Source organism: Polypterus senegalus, chromosome 10, assembly GCF_016835505.1.
Source record: "Polypterus senegalus isolate Bchr_013 chromosome 10, ASM1683550v1, whole genome shotgun sequence".
NCBI lineage: Eukaryota > Metazoa > Chordata > Cladistia > Polypteriformes > Polypteridae > Polypterus > Polypterus senegalus.
In genome coordinates, this window is record NC_053163.1 from 178392724 (window position 1) to 178415111 (window position 22388).

General features: G+C 42.9%; 1 protein-coding gene across 8 annotated transcripts in view; it reads left to right on the top strand.

Annotated features, from left to right (window-relative positions):
* Positions 1 to 22388, top strand: part of slco4a1 (solute carrier organic anion transporter family, member 4A1) — a 210557-nt gene that overhangs the window by 102143 nt on the left and 86026 nt on the right. For 3 of the 8 annotated variants that reach the window (XM_039767844.1, XM_039767847.1, XM_039767848.1), the window contains one exon: positions 12390 to 13350. In XM_039767844.1, the coding sequence (XP_039623778.1) occupies positions 12564 to 13350 (787 nt within the window). In that variant the 5' untranslated portion in view covers positions 12390 to 12563. Of the gene's footprint in view, positions 1 to 4792; positions 5097 to 12389; positions 13351 to 22388 lie in introns of those variants that run through there. The other 5 variants (XR_005635447.1, XM_039767849.1, XM_039767845.1 and 2 more) reach the window with 4 other exon arrangements.

Here is a 22388-nt window from a genome sequence, read left to right on the forward strand (position 1 = left end):
AGCTGACACCCCCAGTGAATGCATTATGTCTTTGGGTAGCTTTTAATTCTTTTAGGGCTAATGTCGACTTTTGTTAACACTAAGGGGTCGAGGGTGGATGTCTACTAAAGCTGACGTTCAGGGGCAGAGGGCAAGAAGTAGACCGTTAGACTGGCTGGCTTGACGTTGTATCCCTGCATGTGCATGAGTAGCATACAGTAAACAACATCTAGAATGGCATCGACATCGGGTGAAAGGGCGAAGCGAATGCACAAAGCAAAATACGCTGCATATTATGTAGTTATTTATTTGCCGTTATATCACTAAATCAGCTTATTGAACTCAGGTGACTGCATCAGCTAATTGCTTCAATTCACTTTCACCAAACAACAAATCTTTTAATTCTCGCGGATATGCGTCTTCATTGGGAAGAAACACTACTTTTCCCTGATGGCAACACGAAATAGACGATCTACAAGTCTCTGACTTAAAGTTTAAATCTGAATGATATATTTGATCTCTTTTTTCTGTTCCGTTATTTCATCGAGTAATAATTTCAATCTTTTTTTGCTAATGCGATCTTTACTATCATTTTCATTATCTCTAACCTGCTCTGCATGTGTATCACACCAATGTTTTTGAATTCTTTACGACGTTCTACTTTGTCATCTACTCTTTGTCTTTTATCTCCGGCCCCGGGCATGGTTAAATCTCTTGGCACAAAGTCTCATCACACGGGACGTGAAAGAATCTCTCTGAAAAAGTCACGTCTCATCCCAGGCTGAAAAGTCTTGACACGTCCCAGAATCTTTTTAATTATATTGTATTATATATTTATTATTTTCCTGCCACCCGTACCTGACACAGACAGATGCAGATACACGTTCAGAAGCACACACTTTTGATTTTTTCTTCTTTTCTTTTTCCCTGTTTCCCACCTGCACAGCACAGTTTATGCTTCACGCAATTCGACGTGAAACGTGCTCCAGCGGACACTACTGCTACGCAAGCGTGGTGCTGTTTATACTTGCACGCATTCTTTATGTAAATCTGGAAGGTTCCACCAGGTGGCAGTGCAATATATCATCACGGTGAAAACAGGTTCGGCTTCGTTGTGTTGTGAATTGCCTGAAACACCCATTAAATTCCCAGAGCGCCTTGCCACAAAATCTCCATAAAGGATGGCTGTTTAATGATAACATCCCTAAATCCAGGGATGTGCCCACTTCAGCAAGCATCGGGCACGAGGCAGAAGGGGCAGCAGCACATCGCAAGGTGATTACAAGCACACACACATACACTGGCGTCATTTTAGTGTCACCAAATCCCCAAACCTGCAGGTCTTTGGAAGGAAACCTGGAGCACACTGTGGAAACCCACCGGGAAAACATGCAAACTGCAGGCAGGGGACACCAGGGACGTGACTCCCTATTGCGAGGCAGCAGCCCTACCGCTCCGCCACCGTGTATAATTATTAACAGTATTCATTATTTAAATCAGCAGTTGTCAAACTGTGGGATGCGCCCCCCCACTGTACAAGGGGGGTGTCGAATAACTGAAGACAACAAAATGAATTTTTTACATTTTTATTTCAAATTTAAATTTGCAAGCTTATAATCAGAACAAACTGATTATAACTAAGGCATAGATCTAATGACTAATATGTGCCTGCTTTAAAGTACACAGCTCGTCCAGGTTTGGTTTTTATATTCGAGATACGACACTCTGAGCTCCTTTTCTATTTGAAGTCTGTTTCTGTGACGAGTGGCACCACTGCTGCTACTTTTATAGTCGCGTATTTTCAATCCCGACACTTCGAGACGTATCGGTATCTGTCGCGAACAGTAGATCAGGTGATAATGCGGCACGACTGCATCACATTGGCAGCGTAGCCAATATTGCCAAATTGAGTTAAATCATTTACTGCGTATTGGGTTATTTTCATGATACAACTAACTAAGCGCGGTATAATATTTGTCGGACGAAAATACGTTCGTCTCGTGCAGATTGACTTCATGGGTGTCCTCGTTTACGAGATTTTTAAAAATTAAAACATATTTAATTGTTTCTTTACATAAAAAAAATAATTAAATAAGAATAAATAATTTATTGTTTGTTTTTGTGATTAGAATTACTACCAAAAACCACACAAGGCATTTTAACAGTTATTAAAGCACTTTAAAAAAAATTAATTGCAAATAGTTCATCTAAGTTAGCCGAACTCATGCAAGTCTTATGGAAGTAAAAATGATACTGCGACACCGCACGAGTATCATACCTTTATTAGTTGTATCAGGTGTTGTTCTCATCTATCTTATATTATGCAGGGGACGCAGAATTATTCCTGGTAGAAAAGGGGGGGGGGGCGGAAATAAAATACGAAATGAAGTTAACGATTTATCTGTAAAATGTAACATGCATACTTTAATGCATTTCATCATGAAAGTGATATCAGGTATAAATCTAAGGACTCTAAATGTGCAGAGAGCTGGAGTGTCAGAAATGTAACGTGTTCTGTGTGGCGATTGCTGCCTGCTGCTGCTGTCAGAAGCAGGTAGAGATTAACAACTGGGTCGGTTTAAAGATGACGTTTATGACGGTCTACTTTAATGATAAAATAATCTACGACGTTAAAGTGGACATTTTGAGATTAAAGCCGAAATTTACATCTTGCCTGAAGAATGGGGCCCGGGTTGCGTCGAAAGCTATATATTGTAATTTAGTTAGCAATAAAAGGTACCATTGTGCTTAACTTCTCACTACATTCATGGCTAACGCGGTACAACGCCCTCGTACTACTTTAATCACAAAACAGACCTTTTCACTGTGTCCTTAATTTTTTTTCTCAGTGGCTCAAATACGCCGCTGTATATTCTGATGATGTTGTGAAGGTGCAAAAAAGAAAGACGACACAGAAGATGGTATGTGAGACTTTTTAAAATATATCATGTCATTACGATGGGGAATATGCGACGCTTGAATATAAAAGCACCACGAATGCATTTGTATGTTGGCATTTTGCTTCACCACATCGAACCATTCATCAAACATCGAAGCGCGCACATCGATCCCATAGGATCCTCAAAGTGGTTTTCTGCCACATGTAGATAGTAAACAGAGACTCTGACGTCACGTTCCGACTTGAATACACTGCACCCCCCGACTTTTTTGCTGGTACTGCAACTCACGCACGTGTCGCATTCATTTCTGATGACCTGCTCAGATCAGTCAAATGAACTCTGGGAACACGTGGCAGCCATGATTCGTATGCGTACGTGTTCTGAGCGTGAGGTATAAAGGTGCCCTAAAGTTCAAGCACACAGTTAAGGCACACATCTTTCTCTTTCTTCTCTTTCCTCATGGCAAGCTTCGTTATTCCACCTTCCGACTCTCGCTCGTGGACTAGCTGGCTTCCTTTGTAGGACCCCCGGAAGTGCTCCAGGTGCTTGGTGACCTTTTTCCTACTGCACTCCCTTGAAAGGCTCAGCAGCTCTCCAGGCAAACCCCTGATGGCGTGCCACGGACCCCAACAGAATTGAGCTTCCATACTCCAAACCTGTGGTACTGCTGCAAGCCCTCTAGGGGAGGTAATGCCCAGGATAAGCTCTCCCTCTCCCCAAGTCCTTCCACCGTAGAGGCGTCACCAGCTGGGCAAGGGCCGTATGTCACATTTCAGTGCCCACTATGAAAGGCATTACGTGAATTCATTCTGCTTCAGCAGTTATGTACAGCCCTGTGACAGACTGGCACACCTACATTCTGTGGCCAGTTGCTTTGGAAAATACAGAAGGGACTAACAGAGTTTGGAAAATGAGCAAATTGCAAATGACTTCATGTACGACGCCTTTAATGAGAGAAAGTGGGCAACAGATGAAAGCTGGGAGGCGCTGTGCCCAATGCCAAGCTTGGTAGGACCACCTAGCTAATGAGGGCGTAATGAAGGAGGGCTGGAAGATCTTCAGAGTCAGCTGAACACTTGGAGGTTTTTAGACCTCTTATTTAATTTGATTATTAGTGAACATGGCTGTTTTCAAACAAACGTTTATATAGCGCCTTTCTGTTACGAACGCCCTTCACACGCTTCTTATAGTAACACATCTTTAGTTTATTTCCCATAAGGGGCATAAGAAAGTGAGGAACCTAAGTAGGGGATCATACAGGGAGCCAGCGATAAGAACTGAAGCAGCGTGCTTGTGGTTTGTAGCCCAGCGTTGTTGCTACTTGGCTGCACTTCCGAATCTGCTGATTGTTAACCAGGGACATTCCCTGCCACAGTGAAATGTAACTAAAGCCAAAAATGCAGGCTCTGCTCTTCATAATACAGCTGCGTGTCGAGCGAGAGCGAAAGCAAAACGAGCTCAGAGTTATTCACTGCCACTTATGGAGGACCCCCGTTCACCACAGCGCAGGAGGACAGGCAGATGTGGCGAATACATGTTGGGTTTATGTACGTACTGGAAAACAGCTGCCTGCTATGGAGGGGGAGCCAAAATGGTGAATCACGTGAAAATGACAGCTCACGACGCAACTAAGTTGGATAAGCAGATGAGAAAATGGATGGATGGATAAAATAATCTGTTAAAAAAACAACTTGTCTAGAAATCCCAGACTTCCAACCCAGACAATTCTGTATATGACATTCACGTGTTTACAGGTGCACTGCACTGAAAATCCAAAGCTCTCTCCGACCAGAATGACTAAAGGTGAAAAAAAAAAAAAGCCAAAGGCTGTTTTCATTTTCATGATTGTAATTGTTTCCCATGGTAAAATAAAGCAGGGAGTGTTCATTGAGAATGGGATGGACTCTGATAAGTAACTCTCCACCCAGCCGCTTAAATGTCATGCAAAGACATGAAATCCCTGTGTGCAGACAGCCAGCCGTCACTGCTCAACACGCGTGTCCACGGAGCAGAGGAATACGGGATACTGTGTGTGTGTGTGAGTGTGTGTGGAGCTGTGGCGGGGACCACCTGACGCTCTCCAGCTGTTTGAACACCGGCGGACGCAGACAGGGAGGGTGAGTCCAAGGAAAAGACCCGGAGCTGAAAAACAGCTGGCAGGTTATGTGAGGAGTGATGTGTGGAAAAGCGTCCATTATATCTACTACAAGTGAGTGTGTGAGTGTGCTTTATATATTCAACTGCTGTGCATATGTTCAGTTGTGTATAGTATTTAACTCACACTTTAATCTTAGGACACTTCTGCAGTAATCTGATGAATGTGTGTTAATGCTAAATGTGTTATAGGAGGGCTCATTTGTTGTTCATTGATATTAATGGTTTTGTAATTAAATTAATTAAATTCCATGCCACTCGCATTGATATGGCTATGATGTAAAGAATCTGTTTCAGTATTATGTGTACGTGTGCATGTTATATATTAAAATATTAGAATGAAAGTTTTAGATTGGAGTCTGTCTAGGTGTGTGAATTAGCAGATATCTTGTGCTAAATAGCAATTAGTGACTAACAAACCACAAAGGCAACTGTTCTTAAGTGCTATCTGCATATACTGTACTTATGTGTGTGTGTGTGTTTATATGTATGTAGTACACCGGATAAAGATAGATAAGACAGACAGACAGACAGACAGACAGACAGATAGATAGATAGATAGATAGATATGAAAGACACTATATAATAGATAGATAGATAGATGTGAAAGGCACTATATGATAGATAGATAGATAGATAGATAGATAGATAGATAGATAGATAGATAGATAGATAGATAGATAGATAGATAGATGTGAAAGGCACTATATAATAGATAGATAGATAGATGTGAAAGGCACTATATAATTGATAGATAGATAGATAGATAGATAGATAGATAGATGTGAAAGGCACTATATAATTAATAGATCCGAAAGGCACTATATAATAGAGAGATAGATGTGAAAGGCACTATATAATTAAAAGATGCGAAAGGCACCATAGATAGATAGATAGATAGATAGATAGATAGATAGGTGAATGTCACTATATATAAAATAGATACAGACAGACACTATATACTAAACAGAACTGTGAAAGGCAATATATACTTGATAGATAAATAGAGGCATTATACAGGCGTATTGCCATTTGGTGTAACGGAGCCCCCATAGTGTTTCTTGACACACTCATGCTGAACAATTTGTTGGCTGCAATTTGTTGTTGTTCTTTGCAAAGATAAGAGAGAGAAAATATCACAAGGTTTTGGGACACTGTGGGCCACCCTGCTTACTGTCTTTAATATATTATTCTGTAATTTTTCGTAAGGGTGGCTGATAAAAATATTTTAAACTGATGTTTGCATGGAGATTGTAAAACTCCTGATACAATGAACTTCAGTGGCAGCTTTTTCAAATCCCATACCAAATGGCATATAACAGACTTGTGCATTGCATGTATCATTTCAACACATGGCACATCCCAAACTTTAATACTGTTTTTACGAATCCCACACCAAAGCACATATAACAGAGACGTTCAAAGTTCCTGGTGCACTGTAAACCTTAACGCTGAGGTCCACATTAACTACTTAGATTTTGCAGCACAGCTAGTTAATGGAGAGGTGTTCGTGTCTGTCTTGTGTGTCCATCTGTGCCTCTGTCACTCCAAAAGAGGTCACATCACAAACATTTTTAGTAACCAAATGCATTGCATTTGTTTTTCCAAAAGATGACATGTCACAAATATTTGTAGCTGTGCATTTTATCACCAAATGCATTACAAGATACTTTCTGATGGATGGTGTACTGCTGTGGTCTGCGTTGATTAGGTTTCATGCCGTCTTAGACAACAGTGTCCTGTGGTCAGGATTGCTGAGTTAACCCCGCTGAATTTGTTTCAAATGTGCAGGAACGTCGCCAAACTCAGCGAAATGCATTGAAGTCAATAGAGGAACTGAAGCAGTGTTGAGTGGATTATAATGGTGCAGTGATGTACCTGAGGGCTAGAAAAGCATCTGCTGACTTAGCTGGACCCGTCATTGTGCCAAAAAAATGTAATCTGAACTGTGAGGCAGCAGTGCTAACCTCTGTACCACCATGCCTCCCAGAGATAGCCTTCAATTAAATAGAAAAACATTTAAACAGGAAGTATTAATTCACTAAGACTTTGAACTATTGACCTCAAATTTGGTACATATATACTTTGGGGTGATGATTGACCTCCAAGGTTATTCCTTTTTTTATTTTATTGTAGAACAGACTGTCAGCATCGGTCAGCAGAGCGGCTTTGCGGTGCATGCGTAAGGGTGCCATTCTCGTTCCCTACCAGCTTTGCCATCACTTCCCCTACCTCCTTAATATCTTAAGTCAGGGGTGTCGAACTCCAGGCCTGGTGGGCCGCTGTGGCTGCAGGTTTTCATTCTAACCCTTTTCCTAATCAGTGAGCAGTTTTCACTGCTATTTCACTCCTTAATTTTAATAGTCATGTTTTGGAGGATTCAGTCCTCTGAATTGATTTCTTTTTTCATTAAATGACAGCCAAACAGAAATGAGATGTGAAACGAGCCAACAGATGACCAACTAAACTGGGATTTCAAACTCCAACCAATCTCTTAATGAGAAGCTGATTCTTACTATTAATTAAACCCGTTATTTAATTCCATGGCTTGTTGCTGCTCTCATTCTGCCACAGCAGACATTTCCAAAACTGCAGATTTTTCTGTTTTTTCTAAAGACACCGTCAAGATATTTTGTTGACCTGAAGAGATCAACCTTACCGAGACCTTCACCTTCCTTTATTTTTAGATATTGTGTGACAGGCACAGGTGAGCTGGTCATGTGGCGGCTCGTTTTGTGTCTCATTATTGTTTGGCTGCTAATTAAGGAAAAAAGAGACAACTAAGGGGCCTGAGTCAAGTTAAATCAAACTAAGGCAAAAGAAGTTAATTAGCAGCCAAAACTGGTCACTAATGAAGAAGATGGTTAGAATGAAATCCAGGACTGGAGTTCGACACCCGTGTCTTTAAGCCATTCTTGAGTCAGATTGAAGACATGAGTGCCTGCTTAAGTGAAAAATTAAAGAAAATGTACCAAGTAATTGCAACACAAACACTGACTTGATTGGTTTTAACGCGAAAAGATGCCAACGAAAGAAGAGAAGAAGCGGGCCGCTAGGGTGGAGAAAAGAAGAGCTGCTCAGGAAGAAGCAAGAGCATCAACCTCTGAGCAAATGAATGGCAAACGTACAGAGAAAGAGGATGAAAAGTATGAACGCTCAAGTCAAGTGTATCGTGTAGTGCGCCGTTACTGTGCTTAATAATTCCCACCATTAATTTTCCTGTGATTCACGTTAAGCTTACTGGCCTATAGTTTGTTGAATCTGCCTGGTTAATTATAATTAATAATTTTTTTTTTTTTTACTAAATCTTATTTTCAATGTTTCTTTGTTGAAGAATCTATAGGTAACAGGACATATAGTGCGCACGCCAAAATGACTGAAGTAACAACTAGCGAAGTGGCATTTTTGATGATCATTTTAACAAAACTACCTGAATAAATTATTTAAGAGCAAGGCTTCACGTATCGCGTGAAAGTAGATTGGTACATTTATTTTAAAATGTCTTTGTACAGAGGTTTGGGTGTCAGGTAATGAATTATTAATTATAATTATTACTATTATTTTCTTGGTAAATCTTATTTTCCATGTTTTTTTCATTGTTGAAGAATCTGTTGGTCACCGAATATATAGCGCGCACGCGAAAACGACTGAAGTAACAGCTAGCGAAGTGGCATTTTTGATAACCATTTTAATAAAGTTTACTGTCCGCCGTCAGTCACAGAGCTGCCCGGTAAAGCGACAGTAACACACCTTCAGCCTTAGAACGCAGACTTGATGACAGCGCAGTGCGTTACGAAACAGCGGGCAGGGCAGGCGACTGCTCGTACACGTTTAAATCAAAAGAGAAACGGCACGCAAAGATGCGCGAACTTGAGGAGATCGGTGACGATCACACTTCAGTCTGCCTGCGCCAGTTCAGAAGGGACAACTGAATTTCACGCGGCACAGATACGAGGGTGAGTCAAAAATGACCCGCACTCCGCTTATATTGAAAATTGTGTTGGCGGCGACAGCAGCAGCGCTTTTTTTCCATGCGAGGTCTTGTCTCCCCAGTCAGGTGTGAACGTCTTACGCCAGATCACATCATTTGTAAAACGTCAGATCATTTGTAACTGCGGCGATTGTTTTTTTTTTTTTGTTTGTTTTTTTTGCTCTGAGGGTGTGTCTGGTGCCGATATTTATGGAAGACTTTGTGCACAGTATGGAGAAAGTGTTTTATGGTGAAGAAGTGTGCATGAATGGATAGAGAAGTCCAAGGAAAGTCGCACAAGTGTCTGCCATGAAGAAGGAGCCCAGGACGCCCTTCCACATCCACTCTGATGACAACACTGAGCATGCGCGTGAAATGATTCTGTTGATGAGACGAGTGACAGTAGATGACAGGGCAAATCATTTGCAAATCAGCCAAGGCTCTGCCAATGCAAATAACCCACGACAAGCTTGGCTTTCGAAAGAAGCCCTACGATACGATGATTCACGTCTGATGATCTGCATTCTGCCTCCTATAGTGGCTTCAGAGACTCCAAACGTGCTTGCAGGAATGTCACCTGCACACTTTGGTGAAAGTCTGGAATTAATACTGTCCTGCACTGAACTTTTAGCGAAACGCACCCCACCACTCCCCCTCTATCCATCTGTATTGAGCCCTGACCACCAGACACAACTCTGCCGAACACAATTTCAAAGGTAAAATAAAACATTTTTATATTCGTACCTCAACAGAGTAAAACGCAGTCCAACAAAATATAAATGGAAAAACAAGCACTGATGTCTCCTTTCACTTCAACCTCAGCGAGCCTCACCCACCCATCCACCTCCTCATGATTCTTTCCCCAAGGACACTCTCTGACCAAGGAGTTGCTATGACATCGCCTAAAGGAAGCACTTCCAGGTCATATGGAAGTCCCCCATAATAAAGATATCCGGTTTGCACAGCAGCCCCCCAAACACACACCTTGCAGCACCCAGAGACCCCAACAGGGTTGAAGTCCCAGGCAACCCTCCAGTCTGGGCCCCTATGAGAGGGGCACTGCCACCTCTCACATTGGGGGACAAGCTGCTCATAAAATCCCTTTGTCCATCCAATATTAGTTCCTCCCGACTGGGACTGAAAATAGTGATCCTGCCAGCCAGGTTGTGCCCCCACACTGTACAAAATGTTAGTGTCCTGTCCAGGACTGCATTCTACTGTGTACCCTAAATTAGGCTTTAGCATCTCATGACCCTGACTAGGACTGCGCACACAATTGAAAAAGCTATATTGTGTTATATATGGACATTCATTTGTAAAAGTACTTTGGATTTAGAGGAAACACTAGAGGCGGTTACACTGGAGGTGTGCAAATCGTTAGGTGCCCTTTTGGTGGCTTCCACTGGAGGACAAGACCTGTGCCACTCCAGAGAGACGATGTCTCTGCAGTGCCCCTAGAATGTCTGGGAATTTGCCCACGAGATTCTAAAAGAAGTAGAGGAAACATGGCATTAATACAGTGTGGCACAGCGGTAAAGGCTTTGGACTTCAAACACTGAGATTGTGGTTTCAAATATGCCTCAGCTCCCTGTCACTACTGGATCAAACTGGTTTGATAATGAATAGATATACATCTTTATAGATGGTGATTCAGTGGTTAATGCAGCGCCTATAAGCTCCAAAGACATGGGTTCAAATCCATGTGGATTTAACAAAAATGTACTTGCGTTGATTGTTGACTTGGAATCAGTTTGGCGAGAGTGATTGTGTTCGGTGATGCACTGGCACCCCATCCAGAGCTGGTGCCTGCTTTCTACCAAATGCTGCTAGAACAGGTTCCGACATTATAGAACTTAAAACATCATAAAATATTCCTGGGAATTTTTCAAAAAGATTAGGGTGTTTCCCAATGGCCTGGAAAAATGGGCAATTACAACCAGGTCTGTTTATGCCCCCTAATCATTCCCTGCTTCTTATTGGCGAACTGTCTCTCTCACCCTTTCAGCACCTAATAGCTAATGTGTGGTGAGCATACAGGTGCAAGAATGGTTGCCAGGTGAGTGTGGCACACAGGTTGGGGTTGAAGTGGCTCCCCACTGTCCATGTAAAGGCCTATCTATCTATCTATCTATCTATCTATCTATCTATCTATCTATCTATCTATCTATCTATCTATCTATCTGTCTATCTGTCTGTCTGTCTAATGCCATTCCTATCTATCTATCCATCTTATATAGTGCCTTTCATCTATCTATCTATCTATCTATCTATCTATCTATCTATCTATATCTATCTATCTATCTATCTATCTATCTGTCTATCTATCTATCTATCTTATTTATCTGCCATATCTATCTATCTATCTGTCTGTCTGTCTATCTATCTATCTTTCAAATCTATCTATCTATCTAATTTCTGTCTGTCTTATATAGCCTTTTCATATCTATCTATCTATTATATCTATCTATCAAATCTAATCTATCTATCTATCTTATCATATAGTGCCTTTGATATATATCTATCTTATATAGTGCCTATCTATCTATCTATCTATCTTACATAGTCTTCATCTATCTATCTATCTATCTATCTATCTGTCTATCTATCTATCTATCTATCTGTCTGTCTGTCTGTCTGTCTTATTTAATGCCATTCATATCTATATATCCATCTTATTTAGTGCCTTTCAAATCTATCTATGTATTTGTCTGTCTGTCTGTCTTATATAGTGTTTTTCACATCTATCTATCTATCTATCTATCTTATATAGTGCCTTTGATATATATCCGTCTTATATAGTGCCTTTCATATCTATCTATCTATCTATCTATCTATCTATCTATCTATCTATCTATCTATCTATCTGTTTGTCTGTCTGTCTGTCTATCTATCTATCTATCTATCTATCTATCTATCTATCTATCTATCCTCATGTATGTGTAAGGTGCACTTTGCTGTAGTTCATTCACCTTTTTTGTCATATGAATCTATGATTTTCAGACGATTTTGCACATCAATTATCATGTCTATCAATTATCCAGCTGGTTCGACGAGTTCCTAGCGCCTCGAGTGCTGAACTTGTCTTTGCTCCTGCTGAGAGCTGTAAGCAGCAGTCTAAAACTTTATTGCCCTTGTCCTTGTAATTCCTTCAAGACTCCCCAAATGATTAAGGAGAATAAGAAATGAAGTTCAGACCAGTTTAGTAATCAGGGGAATGCTGCTTTCACAACAACAGATAGCCTCCATTAGAGGAGCCGCCTTCACGACAAAAAGATGTGTCTTTCACTTTTATTTTTTACGACTTGCCGGCCTCTGAATGGACTTCAGTTAAACAGTGCAGTTCACTCATTGCTCTCTCTCATTTGCCTTTTCTTTTCTGTCCGCAGCATGAAGACTAAAGGATCACCTGCTAGACATCGAGGACCCAGGCAGACTTTAAGAGTTCATCACCAGTTTGGACGTCTTCCATGAAGCGTTTATAGAGCCGCTCTACCCGTTTTTACACGTAGTCAGGATCAAACAAAGGCAGCCTCCTAGTTTGTCGAATCACAGATCTGAGGATGCGGGAGAACACTTTATCCACAGATGCCTCATTTAGTTCCAAGCAGGGGCTGCTGGACATTGGTGAGGGTTCAGATGGGTTTTCCTTGGTGACCCCCAGCCCAGTGGAAGCAGATGGTAGCTGCAAATTCAGTGATGGAGTCAGCGCGGGTTCCGTTGACATTCTGTCATCTGAGACTACAGGAGACAACACCTCCCCAGATTTTAACAAAATTGGGCTTGTTCCCCAAAAGACAGATGACTTGTGCGGATGGGGAGGCTTCCGTCCTAAATTCATCCAATGGTTTAACACCCCAAAGTGGGTGCTCTTCTTTTTGTGTGTTGCTTCTTTTTTACAAGGGATGATCGTCAATGGATTCATCAACACAGTCATTACCTCAATAGAACGAAGGTTTGACCTGCGGAGCTACCATAGCGGGCTCATCGCCAGCTCGTATGACATCGCCGCTTGCGTGTGTTTGACTTTCGTCAGCTATTTTGGTGGGACGGGGCATAAGCCCAAGTGGCTGGGTTGGGGCGTCCTAGTAATGGCAGTGGGCTCACTGGTTTTTGCCCTGCCTCACTTTGTCACCGACAGCTACAAAGTAAGCTCTCCCGAGCACACTGACCTCTGTTTCGACGTTCAGAATGACACGTGCAACCAGAGCCCCTCCAGCCTGTCCAACTACAGGTACATGTTCATGTTGGGACAGTTTCTCCATGGATTTGGAGCTACGCCGCTCTACACCCTGGGAGTGACCTACCTAGACGAGAATGTGAAGTCCAATTACGCTCCTGTTTACATTGGTGAGTACTGCACTCTCTTTTTGTAGCCGGCTGTGGGTCAGAGTTGGGTGTATTGTGGTACTGAAATCCAATGAACATTTCTCAGTGATGATAAAAGTCTTCTGGTCACATTAGAGCTACTGACTTAACTAGAATTGTTTTAGTTGTGTTGCACTTTCTTAAAACAAATCCAGCAATGTGTAAATGTTGTGAATGCCTCATTCCTTTAATGAGATGGGTATGGCTACCTCATCTGCTTCCCCTGGCCGATTTGCACTACACTTGAAGACATAATGTAAAGTAAATTGAATTTCACAATGTTGTCAGATCTTTACTGGATGTGTGGATTGTTGTGGCTTTGTTTTACTTCACAATTGTATTTAGGTCCATTTAAGCCCAGTTCGGACGGGATTAGTTTATACCAGGAGGTGACGTCAAGAAATTACTGGAGGACCTCTGTAATTTTCAGAGCAGACTGAATCCTTCGTGCCTGTAATGTTTTACGGACTTTGCGCTAATGTCTGTGTAAGCCTGGGGTCCATACAAAATAACCCAGAGTTAAACTTAACATGTCAGTAAAAATATGTCATTTACAGTGAAAATGGGGATTATAAGCACACACGCATGTACGTCTGCAATACTTTAAGGTAAGTTCATACTTGGTAAGCTAGACACGACTGCTAACATCGCCCAGTGTGTACGCCATGGCTGCTAGCTGTTAAGATTTACACGTCTTGATTTTGGATTTAAAATTGAATCATAATGTTACTTACCCAGTAATGGCATCCATTTCTCGAAGTAAGGACCCTTGAAAAGGTCCACGGTGCTTCATTTTTTTTGGGGAGGCTTAATGCAGTCCCTGTAGTTTTGTTTGAGGTATTCGATATTGTGACGTGTGAGTCTTTGTCTTGCACCCCAAGTACTTTAGCAAAACCAGCTTTATTCCACTTGAAACAGGAACAGCACAGTTATTATAGCGGGATCTATCACTCTCCTGTACACAGACACAGCAGTCAGGCAGGATCGTGGCCAGGTTAGTTCCCTGCATATATAATGTTCCTTGCATCAATCAACGTCAGGCCCTTATTTCACAATCGCAATCTTTTCGGATTTGTTTTCGTGCTGATCTGCTACAGCACTGGGAGCCTGCGGTTGCCCTGGCAACTGATAGGCTGTCTTCCACAGACGCAGTGATCGCGTTTCAGGATGCTGTTCGGCGTGTTGTCCCATTGGGGGGAGCCCCAGAAAAGTTTAGAAACCTTACAATACTTTCTCGACATTTTGTTCAATCTCTCAATGACTCCTTGACAGAAGGACATGTCCCGCACAACTCTTTAAAAATGTCCCCCCAAACCAAATCATTACGCACCGTAGACCATAAACTGGGTTTGGTAGCGCCGGTCACCCCAAACTAAGATGAGGCATAGAGTTTCAGCCGTGCTCCAGTTGTGGCCCTTGCTTTGTCACGGGTTCAGCCAGCATTTTCCCCCTTGGTGGTGTTTAATTTTATCCCATTTATTCATGTTCATTTTTAATTTCTTTATTATATATGTTTTTCTGTGTATGGGTTGGAAAAGGGGAATGGCCTTTGTTATGTTCCTTGTGTTTTGTGGGTGGCTTCCCCAAGGGGCGGGGCCACCTGCCAATCTCTGCCAGGAATGCCCCTCCACCCTATTTAAAGGAGGGTCTCCCATGGTTCCTGGTGGTTCATTGAACGTGCTGGAGTGAAGAGGTCTTATGAGTATCTGGCTTTGCTCATGCCTTTTGATTTCCTGGATATTGATCCTGTGTTGTGTATCTCGACTTCGCCTTTGGATTTGTGTATTGGAGCCGCTACCCCATCTTGACTACGATTTTTTAGCTACTGTATTGGGACTGTGTTTTCTGTGTTTACTCTTGCCTTTCAGGCAAATCTTTGTGATCTTCGGAGTCTGAATATTTTCTGAATCCACTGTATTAATCATTGTTATATATTGTGTTGGCTGGCCCGGACACAGACAGGTGGACACCGATTGTTCACCCAACACACGTTTATTATACATAATTCTCTATTTACAAGTGCCACACAACCCCAAACTCGCCCAAAGTCCAGGCCTCAATGCCTTTCTTTCTTTCTTTCTTTCTTTCTTTCTTTCTTTCTTTCTTTCTTTCTTTCTTTCTTTCTCGGTCCGCCTCCAACTCCTCTCCTCCAGGGCTCTGTTTTTCTTCTTCCCGACTCAAGCCATTGAATGGAGGGAGGCGGCCCCTTTTATACACACCAAGATGTGCTCCAGGTGCCTCCCAATTAGTTTCCGCCGGCACTACCCAGTGTGGCGGAAGTACCAGCTGTGCACCCGGAAGCACTCCGAGTGTCCCTGGTCATCTTCCCCCCAGCACTTCTGGGTGTGGCAGAAGTGCTGAGGATCAGGGCTCTCCAGGCATCTGGGCATCCCCTGGCGGTGACCACGGGCTCCTATAGGATTGAGCTTCCAAGCTCAGTTCCCTTGGTCCCCAAAGACACCAGGGTGGTCACCCCTTTGTGGTCTGGAGGAGGCGTAAGCCCTCCTCTGGTCCTCCTGGGTGTCCCGGCTGGGTGCCACAATATATAAAATCTAATGTCTATCTGTCTGTCTGTCTGTCCACTTTTCACTACTTAGATATTTATTTTTTCTATAATTTTCTTGAACATTCTGGTTGATTTTGCAACCTCTTCTCTCATTGTGCTATGTATTGTAGTTCTCTTGCAGTGCTGATTTAGATAGATAGATAGATAGATAGATAGATAGATAGATAGATAGATAGATAGATAGATAGATAGATAGATAGATAGATAGATAGATAGATAGATAGATAGATAGATAGATAGATAGATAGATAGATACTTTATTTGCGTGAATCTGAGAGACATGTAGCAGGCCGAGGGGAGGGGGGCGGGCCCTCCACACTCACGTGCCAGCCTCGGGGCGTATCTTACCTTTGCTTAGCTAGCGAATAAGAGAACTACTTAACGGGTTTAGATCAGATTTTTTAATGGAATCACTTGAACATTCTGGTTGATTTTGCGACTTCTCTCAACTCGCTAAGAACCATAGTTCGCTTGCAGGAGTGATATCTTCGCACTAATCCAAGACAGAGGCTACGGGCCGAGGGGAGGGGGAAGCGTGACGTCAGGAGTAGGGAGCCGGGAAGAGCCCTCCTCACCGTGGGGTATGGCTAGTATATTTTGTTTGGATCGTATGTTGTTGACATATCCTTAGGGATGTCCTCCATAACCTGTCAATTTTCCATTCAACTTCAATAATAGTAAGAATTTTCCATCCAATTCAATCTTCAATGTGTGGCTTGTGCCCCGTCTGAGGTTGATTCCTGCCTTGCACCTTTTGCTGCTGGGACTTCCTCCATTTCTCTGTGCCACCCTAGGTTGGATAAACAGGTTTGGAAATCAGAAGAGCTGATGGATGATTGAGTGTGAGTGGTACCCTGGCACAGGGGATTAGTGCTGTATCTGCATGGCCTTACTGCCTTTGGTTCAAATCCTGGCCTGTATGGACTTTGCATGTTCTCTCCATTACTTTGTGGGATTTCTGTGGGTAAGGTCAACATTTATGTGACGTGATGCAGACTGATGTCCCACTTAGCGTAGGTTCCTGGACATTTTGCTTGATATAACTTCGGGCAGTCTTCTTTACCCGTTGCCACTGTAAGGTAATTTAGCAGGTTCGGGAAGTGGATGGATGGACATTAATCAGCTAATCAGATATTACTTATCAGTAGCTGACTATTCTGTTGGCAGCACACATGTTTCTTCTGTTTTGTTCTTTTATAATCAAACAGTATCTACAGCAGTTTTTTTCCCTTTTATTCAGAATGTTCGTGTTTAAATCTCATCTTGTACCAGCCAAAATAAGCATGCTTTGTCATTTATTACTAGAACAAAACCGTGAGTGTTTCCAAAATAAAAATCAGTCATCCAATGCCAACCGGTGCCAGCATTCAGCATTGAACAAACCATTAATCCGTCTTTTTTGTTTTGTTCATTTCAGGCTCACTGGGCTTAGACGGTTTGTGGTTGAGGTAGGAACTAACCCTGGTTGGTGTGCCAGGTCATCTCTTTCACTCACATGGTGGGCATGCTGCCTAGTCACCAGCTAACCTACACTATGTTTCTGGACACATGACCATCATATCTACATGAGCTTCTTGAACATCCCATTTCAAAGCCATCAGAATTGAAAAATGAGCTGCCTCCTCCATGACAGCCTCCACTCCACAAGATTTTGTGCCCATTCAACCAAAAGATCACCTGTGAGGTCAAGTCCTGATGATGGATGAGAAGACCTGGCTCACAATTGGCGGTTCAGCTCATCCCAACAGTGATTAATAGGGTTGATCTCTGGGTTTTGTGTGAGACAGTCAAGTTCCTCCATGTCTTTATGGATCTGGCTTTGTGCACAGTCATGCTACAACAGAAGAAGGGCATTGTATAAACTATGGCCCCAGAGTTGGAAGTGCACAGTTGTTTAAATTGTCTTTGTATGCTGTAGCATTAGAATCACCCTTCACTTGAACTAAGGGGCCGAGCTCAAACCCTAACAAACCACCCCAGACCATTCCCCTTCTCCACCAAACCATACAGTAGGCACCATGCAGTTGAGACAGCAGTGTTCTCCTGATGAATCCCAGATTCATCTAACAGACTGCTAGATGGTGAAGTGTGGTTCATCACTCCAGAGAACATGTTTTCACTGCTCCTGACACCAATGATGATGGACTTTACACCATTTCAGTTGACGCTTGGCATTGCATGTAGTGATCTTAGGTTTTTGTGAAGCTGATCGGCCATTGAAACCCATTTCATGAAGCTCTCGACATAACAATTCCAGAGGCAGCTTAGAATTGTATTGTGAGTGATGCCACAAATTCTACCGGTTGCATTCTAGATTACAAACGAGTAACGTACCTGAGGTATGAGCCAGCAGATGAGGACTCAACACACATACAACTGTGCTCCAGTACTTTCATTTAAATCCAACAAAACAGAACGGTGTTCAAAAGTGCAGTGCATCGAAATTTCCATAGATAATCCAATAAAAAGAAATGATCATGGAGGTTAAAATTATTCAATTAAACTATTCCATTAAAACTGAGGTTACAACTCCCCAAGTCAGGAATCCATCCAGTACATGCTTCCTGGTGATACTGGTGTCTTGCAGGAGGAGAAGACACCTAACCGACAGTCGCCACAATCCTTCCACGGGTCCGGGTCCCTGCTACCCCATCACTGTCAGTATAACTCCCCAATCCGAACCCAGGCTCGGGTCCCCATTGTCCATGGCTCCCATAAGACTCCCAATCCGAATTTTGTCCATTCCCGCCGCCTCCCTGGAGTCGCCTACACTAATTGAACACTCCATCTCCCTGAATCGTTCAGGCAGAGCGATCACCTTCACTAGCCCCTCCTAAGGGGCTCTCTTCCTGACTGTATGCCAACTCTTTTCCTCTCCCTCACTTACTCACACAGCGTCTTTCTCTCTTCTCTCCATCCCGACTTTTAACCTCCAGCTCCTTGAGGTATCACCCATTGTATGGTTGCACTCGGGTCCTAATCTGGATCCTGAGTTGGTTTGTCATATGGTGGGTGCAACAATGAGCTGTATCAGCGCATGCTCCTGACCTCCTCCTCCTCCTTATTGTCTTTCCTTCTGACACTCTGTTTTTTGATTCTTCCCATGCCAGCTCCTCCTTATATGTCTCTGTGGGCGCAGAGTCCCAATTGTGCACTGCAGGAAGCCGATAAAGCCATTAAGACAGACAACACCCTCACGTGCAGAGGTGCATCTTTCCCCAATTACCCCACTAGCCCCCTGCAGCTGCGTGAGCACGCACGCCCACAGGGATCAAGCCAGTCAATTAAATATTTATTTATTAAAACAGCCCCTGATTGTTAAGCCGCAGCACTGCTACACTACATTCACGCTTTAGTACTCGGTGGCCCTGCTCGGTGAGTATGCGTGGTCCACAACTTTGTGCTTGAACTGTCATTACTGGGAAGATCTAACAGAGCAGAAATTTCACATGCTGACTTGTGGCAAAGGTGGCATCCTATTAGAGTTTAACGTCACTGAGCTTTTTAGTGTGACCCAATGTTTGTCAATGGAGATTACACGACTATGTGCTTGAGTTTATGCACAAAACATTTCCAGCAGTTAGCCGCACACATCGAAAGACCCGAGTCTCTTCAGGAAGTCCAGTCTGCTCTGGCCCTTCATATACAGCGCCATTGTGTTATCAGACCAGTCCAGTTTGCTGTATATGTGGACCCCCAGATACTCGTAACTCTGCACCATCTCAACTTCCTCTTCCTGGTTGGTGACTAGTCTCAGGGGGTTCGTTGACATGCTAGAAGTCCACCATTAACTCTTTTGGCTTGCTGATATTGAGCTGCTGTTGGTTTTCCCTGCACCACAATTCAAACTCCTCCAGCATCCTCCTATACTCTGTCTGACTCGTCTCTAATATTACTGTAACCAAAGATAGAGGAGTCATCAGAGAACTTCTGAAGATAGCAAGAGCTAGTATTATATTGGGAGTCCATTGTGTAGAGCAGGGATCTCAAACTTTAGTCCTGATGGGCTGCAGTGGCTGCAGGTTTTCATTCTAACCCTTTTCCTAAATAGTAAACTGTTTTTGCTGCCAATCAACTTCTTTTGGAATTAATTTTAATTGACTTATTGCTTAAGATTTGTTCGCCAGGATTTCTTCATCGTTCAGATAGATAGATAGATACTTTATTAATCCCAAGGGGAAATTCACATAATCCAGCAGCAGTATACTAATACAAAGAAACAATATTAAATTAAATAGTAATAAAAATGAAAAAAATTAAAATAAAATTAATGTTCGCATTTACTCCCCCGGGTGGAATTGAAGAGTCACATAGTGTAGGGGAGGAACGATCTCCTCAGTCTGTCAGTGGAACAGGACGGTGACAGCAGTCTGTCACTGAAGCTACTCCTCTGTCTGGAGATGATCCTGTCCAGTGGATGCAGTGAATTCTTCATGATTGACAGGAGTTTGCTTAGTGCCCGTCGCTCTGCCACAGATGTTAAACTGTCCAACTTTAATCCTACAATAGAGCCTGCCTTCTTAACAAGTTTGTCCAGGCGTGAGGCGTCTTTCATCTTTATGCTGCCATCCCAGCACACCACCGCGTAGAAGAGGGCACTCGCCACAACCGTCTGGTAGAACATCTGCAGCATCTTACTGCAGATGTTGAAGGATGCCAACCTTCTCAGAAAGTATAGTCTGCTTTGACCTTTCTTACATAGAGCATCAGTATTGGCAGTCCAGTCCAATTTGTCATCCAGCTGCACTCCCAGATATTTAAAGGTCTGTACCCTCTGCACAGTCACCTCTGATGATCACGGGGTCCATGAGGGGCCTAGGCCTCCTAAAATCCACCACCAGCTCCTTGGTCTTGCTGGTGTTAAGGTGTAAGTGGTTTGAGTCACACCATTTAACAAAGTCTTTGATTAACTTTCTGTACTCCTCCTCCTTCCCACTCCTGATGCAGGCCACAATAGCAGTGTCGTCAGCAAACTTTTGCACGTGGCAGGACTCCGAGTCATATTGGAAGTCTGATGTATATAGATTGAACAGGACCGGAGATAGTCCAGTCCCCTGCGGCGCCCTTGTATTGCTGCACACAATGTCAGACCTGCAGTTCCCAAGACGCACATATTGAGGTCTGTCTGTAAGATAGTCCACAATCCATGCCACCAGGTGTGAATCTACTCCCATCTCAGTCAGCTTATCTCTAAGGAGCAGAGGTTGGATGGTGTTGAAGGCGCTAGAATGAATTGCTCCATTTCTTTCCTAAAACAGAAATGAAATGTGAAGTGCGTGAGCCAACAGAAGACCAACTAAGTCAGGGCCTCAAACTCCAACCAATTTCACTCCAACTAGTTGCTCAATTAGGCGCTGAGTCTTGTTGTTAATTAAGCCCGCTCTTTAATTCCATGGCTTGTTACTGCTCTCATTGTGCAATATCATAATTTTTTAAAATTGTTGATTTTTTCATTACTTTTCTAAGAGCACCGTTACCATGTTTTGTGGACCTGAGCAGATCAACATTCCTGAGACCTCCACCCTTTTTATTTTCAGATATTGTATGATGGTCACAGTTTTGGTTCATTTTTGTATCTCATTATTGTTTGGCTGCTAATTAAGGAAAAAGAAACAATGATTGGGTCAGAGTCTTCAAGAACAAGTCAATTACAATTAATTCAAAAGAAGTTAATTACCAGAAAAAATAGATCACTGATTTCTTAAGAAAGGGGTTAGAATGAAAACCTGCAGCCACTGCAGCTCTTTGGGACTGGAGTTTGAGATCCTTGGTGTAAAGGGTAAAACAGAAAGGGAGGGAGGACGGTTCCCTGAGATGCCCTAGTACTACACAGACAGCCATCTCTGACACACAGTCCAGGGGCCTCACAGACTGCCATCTGTTGGTCAGGTAATCCAAAATCTGTTGGTCAGGTGATCAAAGATCAAAACAGGGGGGGCATTGATATGAATAACCTTTAGCTATTCCCTAGTTGGTGAGGCAGGATGGTGTTGAAGATGCTGGAGAAATTCATGAACTTAATCCTGACTATACTATGATGGGAGTAGGCCTGTGGAGCATGTCAGATCAGAGCACTCTCCACACCTATGTGTGCCTTATAGGCCAACTGCAGAGGATCAAGATATTCTGAAATCAGACATCTGAGCTGTTTCAGGACCAGTCTCTCAAAGGACTTCATAATGTATGAAGTTGGAGCAACTGGTCTGGAGTCCCTGGGGGCTCTGGAGTGCCCCTTCTTTGTCCTTGGGGCCACCTAAGAAGTTTTCCACAGTAGGGGGAAACCTGCAGAAGGGTGAACAGGTACTTAACATGTGAAAATTGGGTCTGGTTCCGTCAGGCCCTCCAACCTTGTCCATGCAGAGTTTCTCCAGCTCTGTCTTCACCTGAGTTAGCAAAGCCAGACAATTTGGGAAGTTGGAAAGGGTTAGGGTTAGGTTTAGAGTCAGACAGGGTT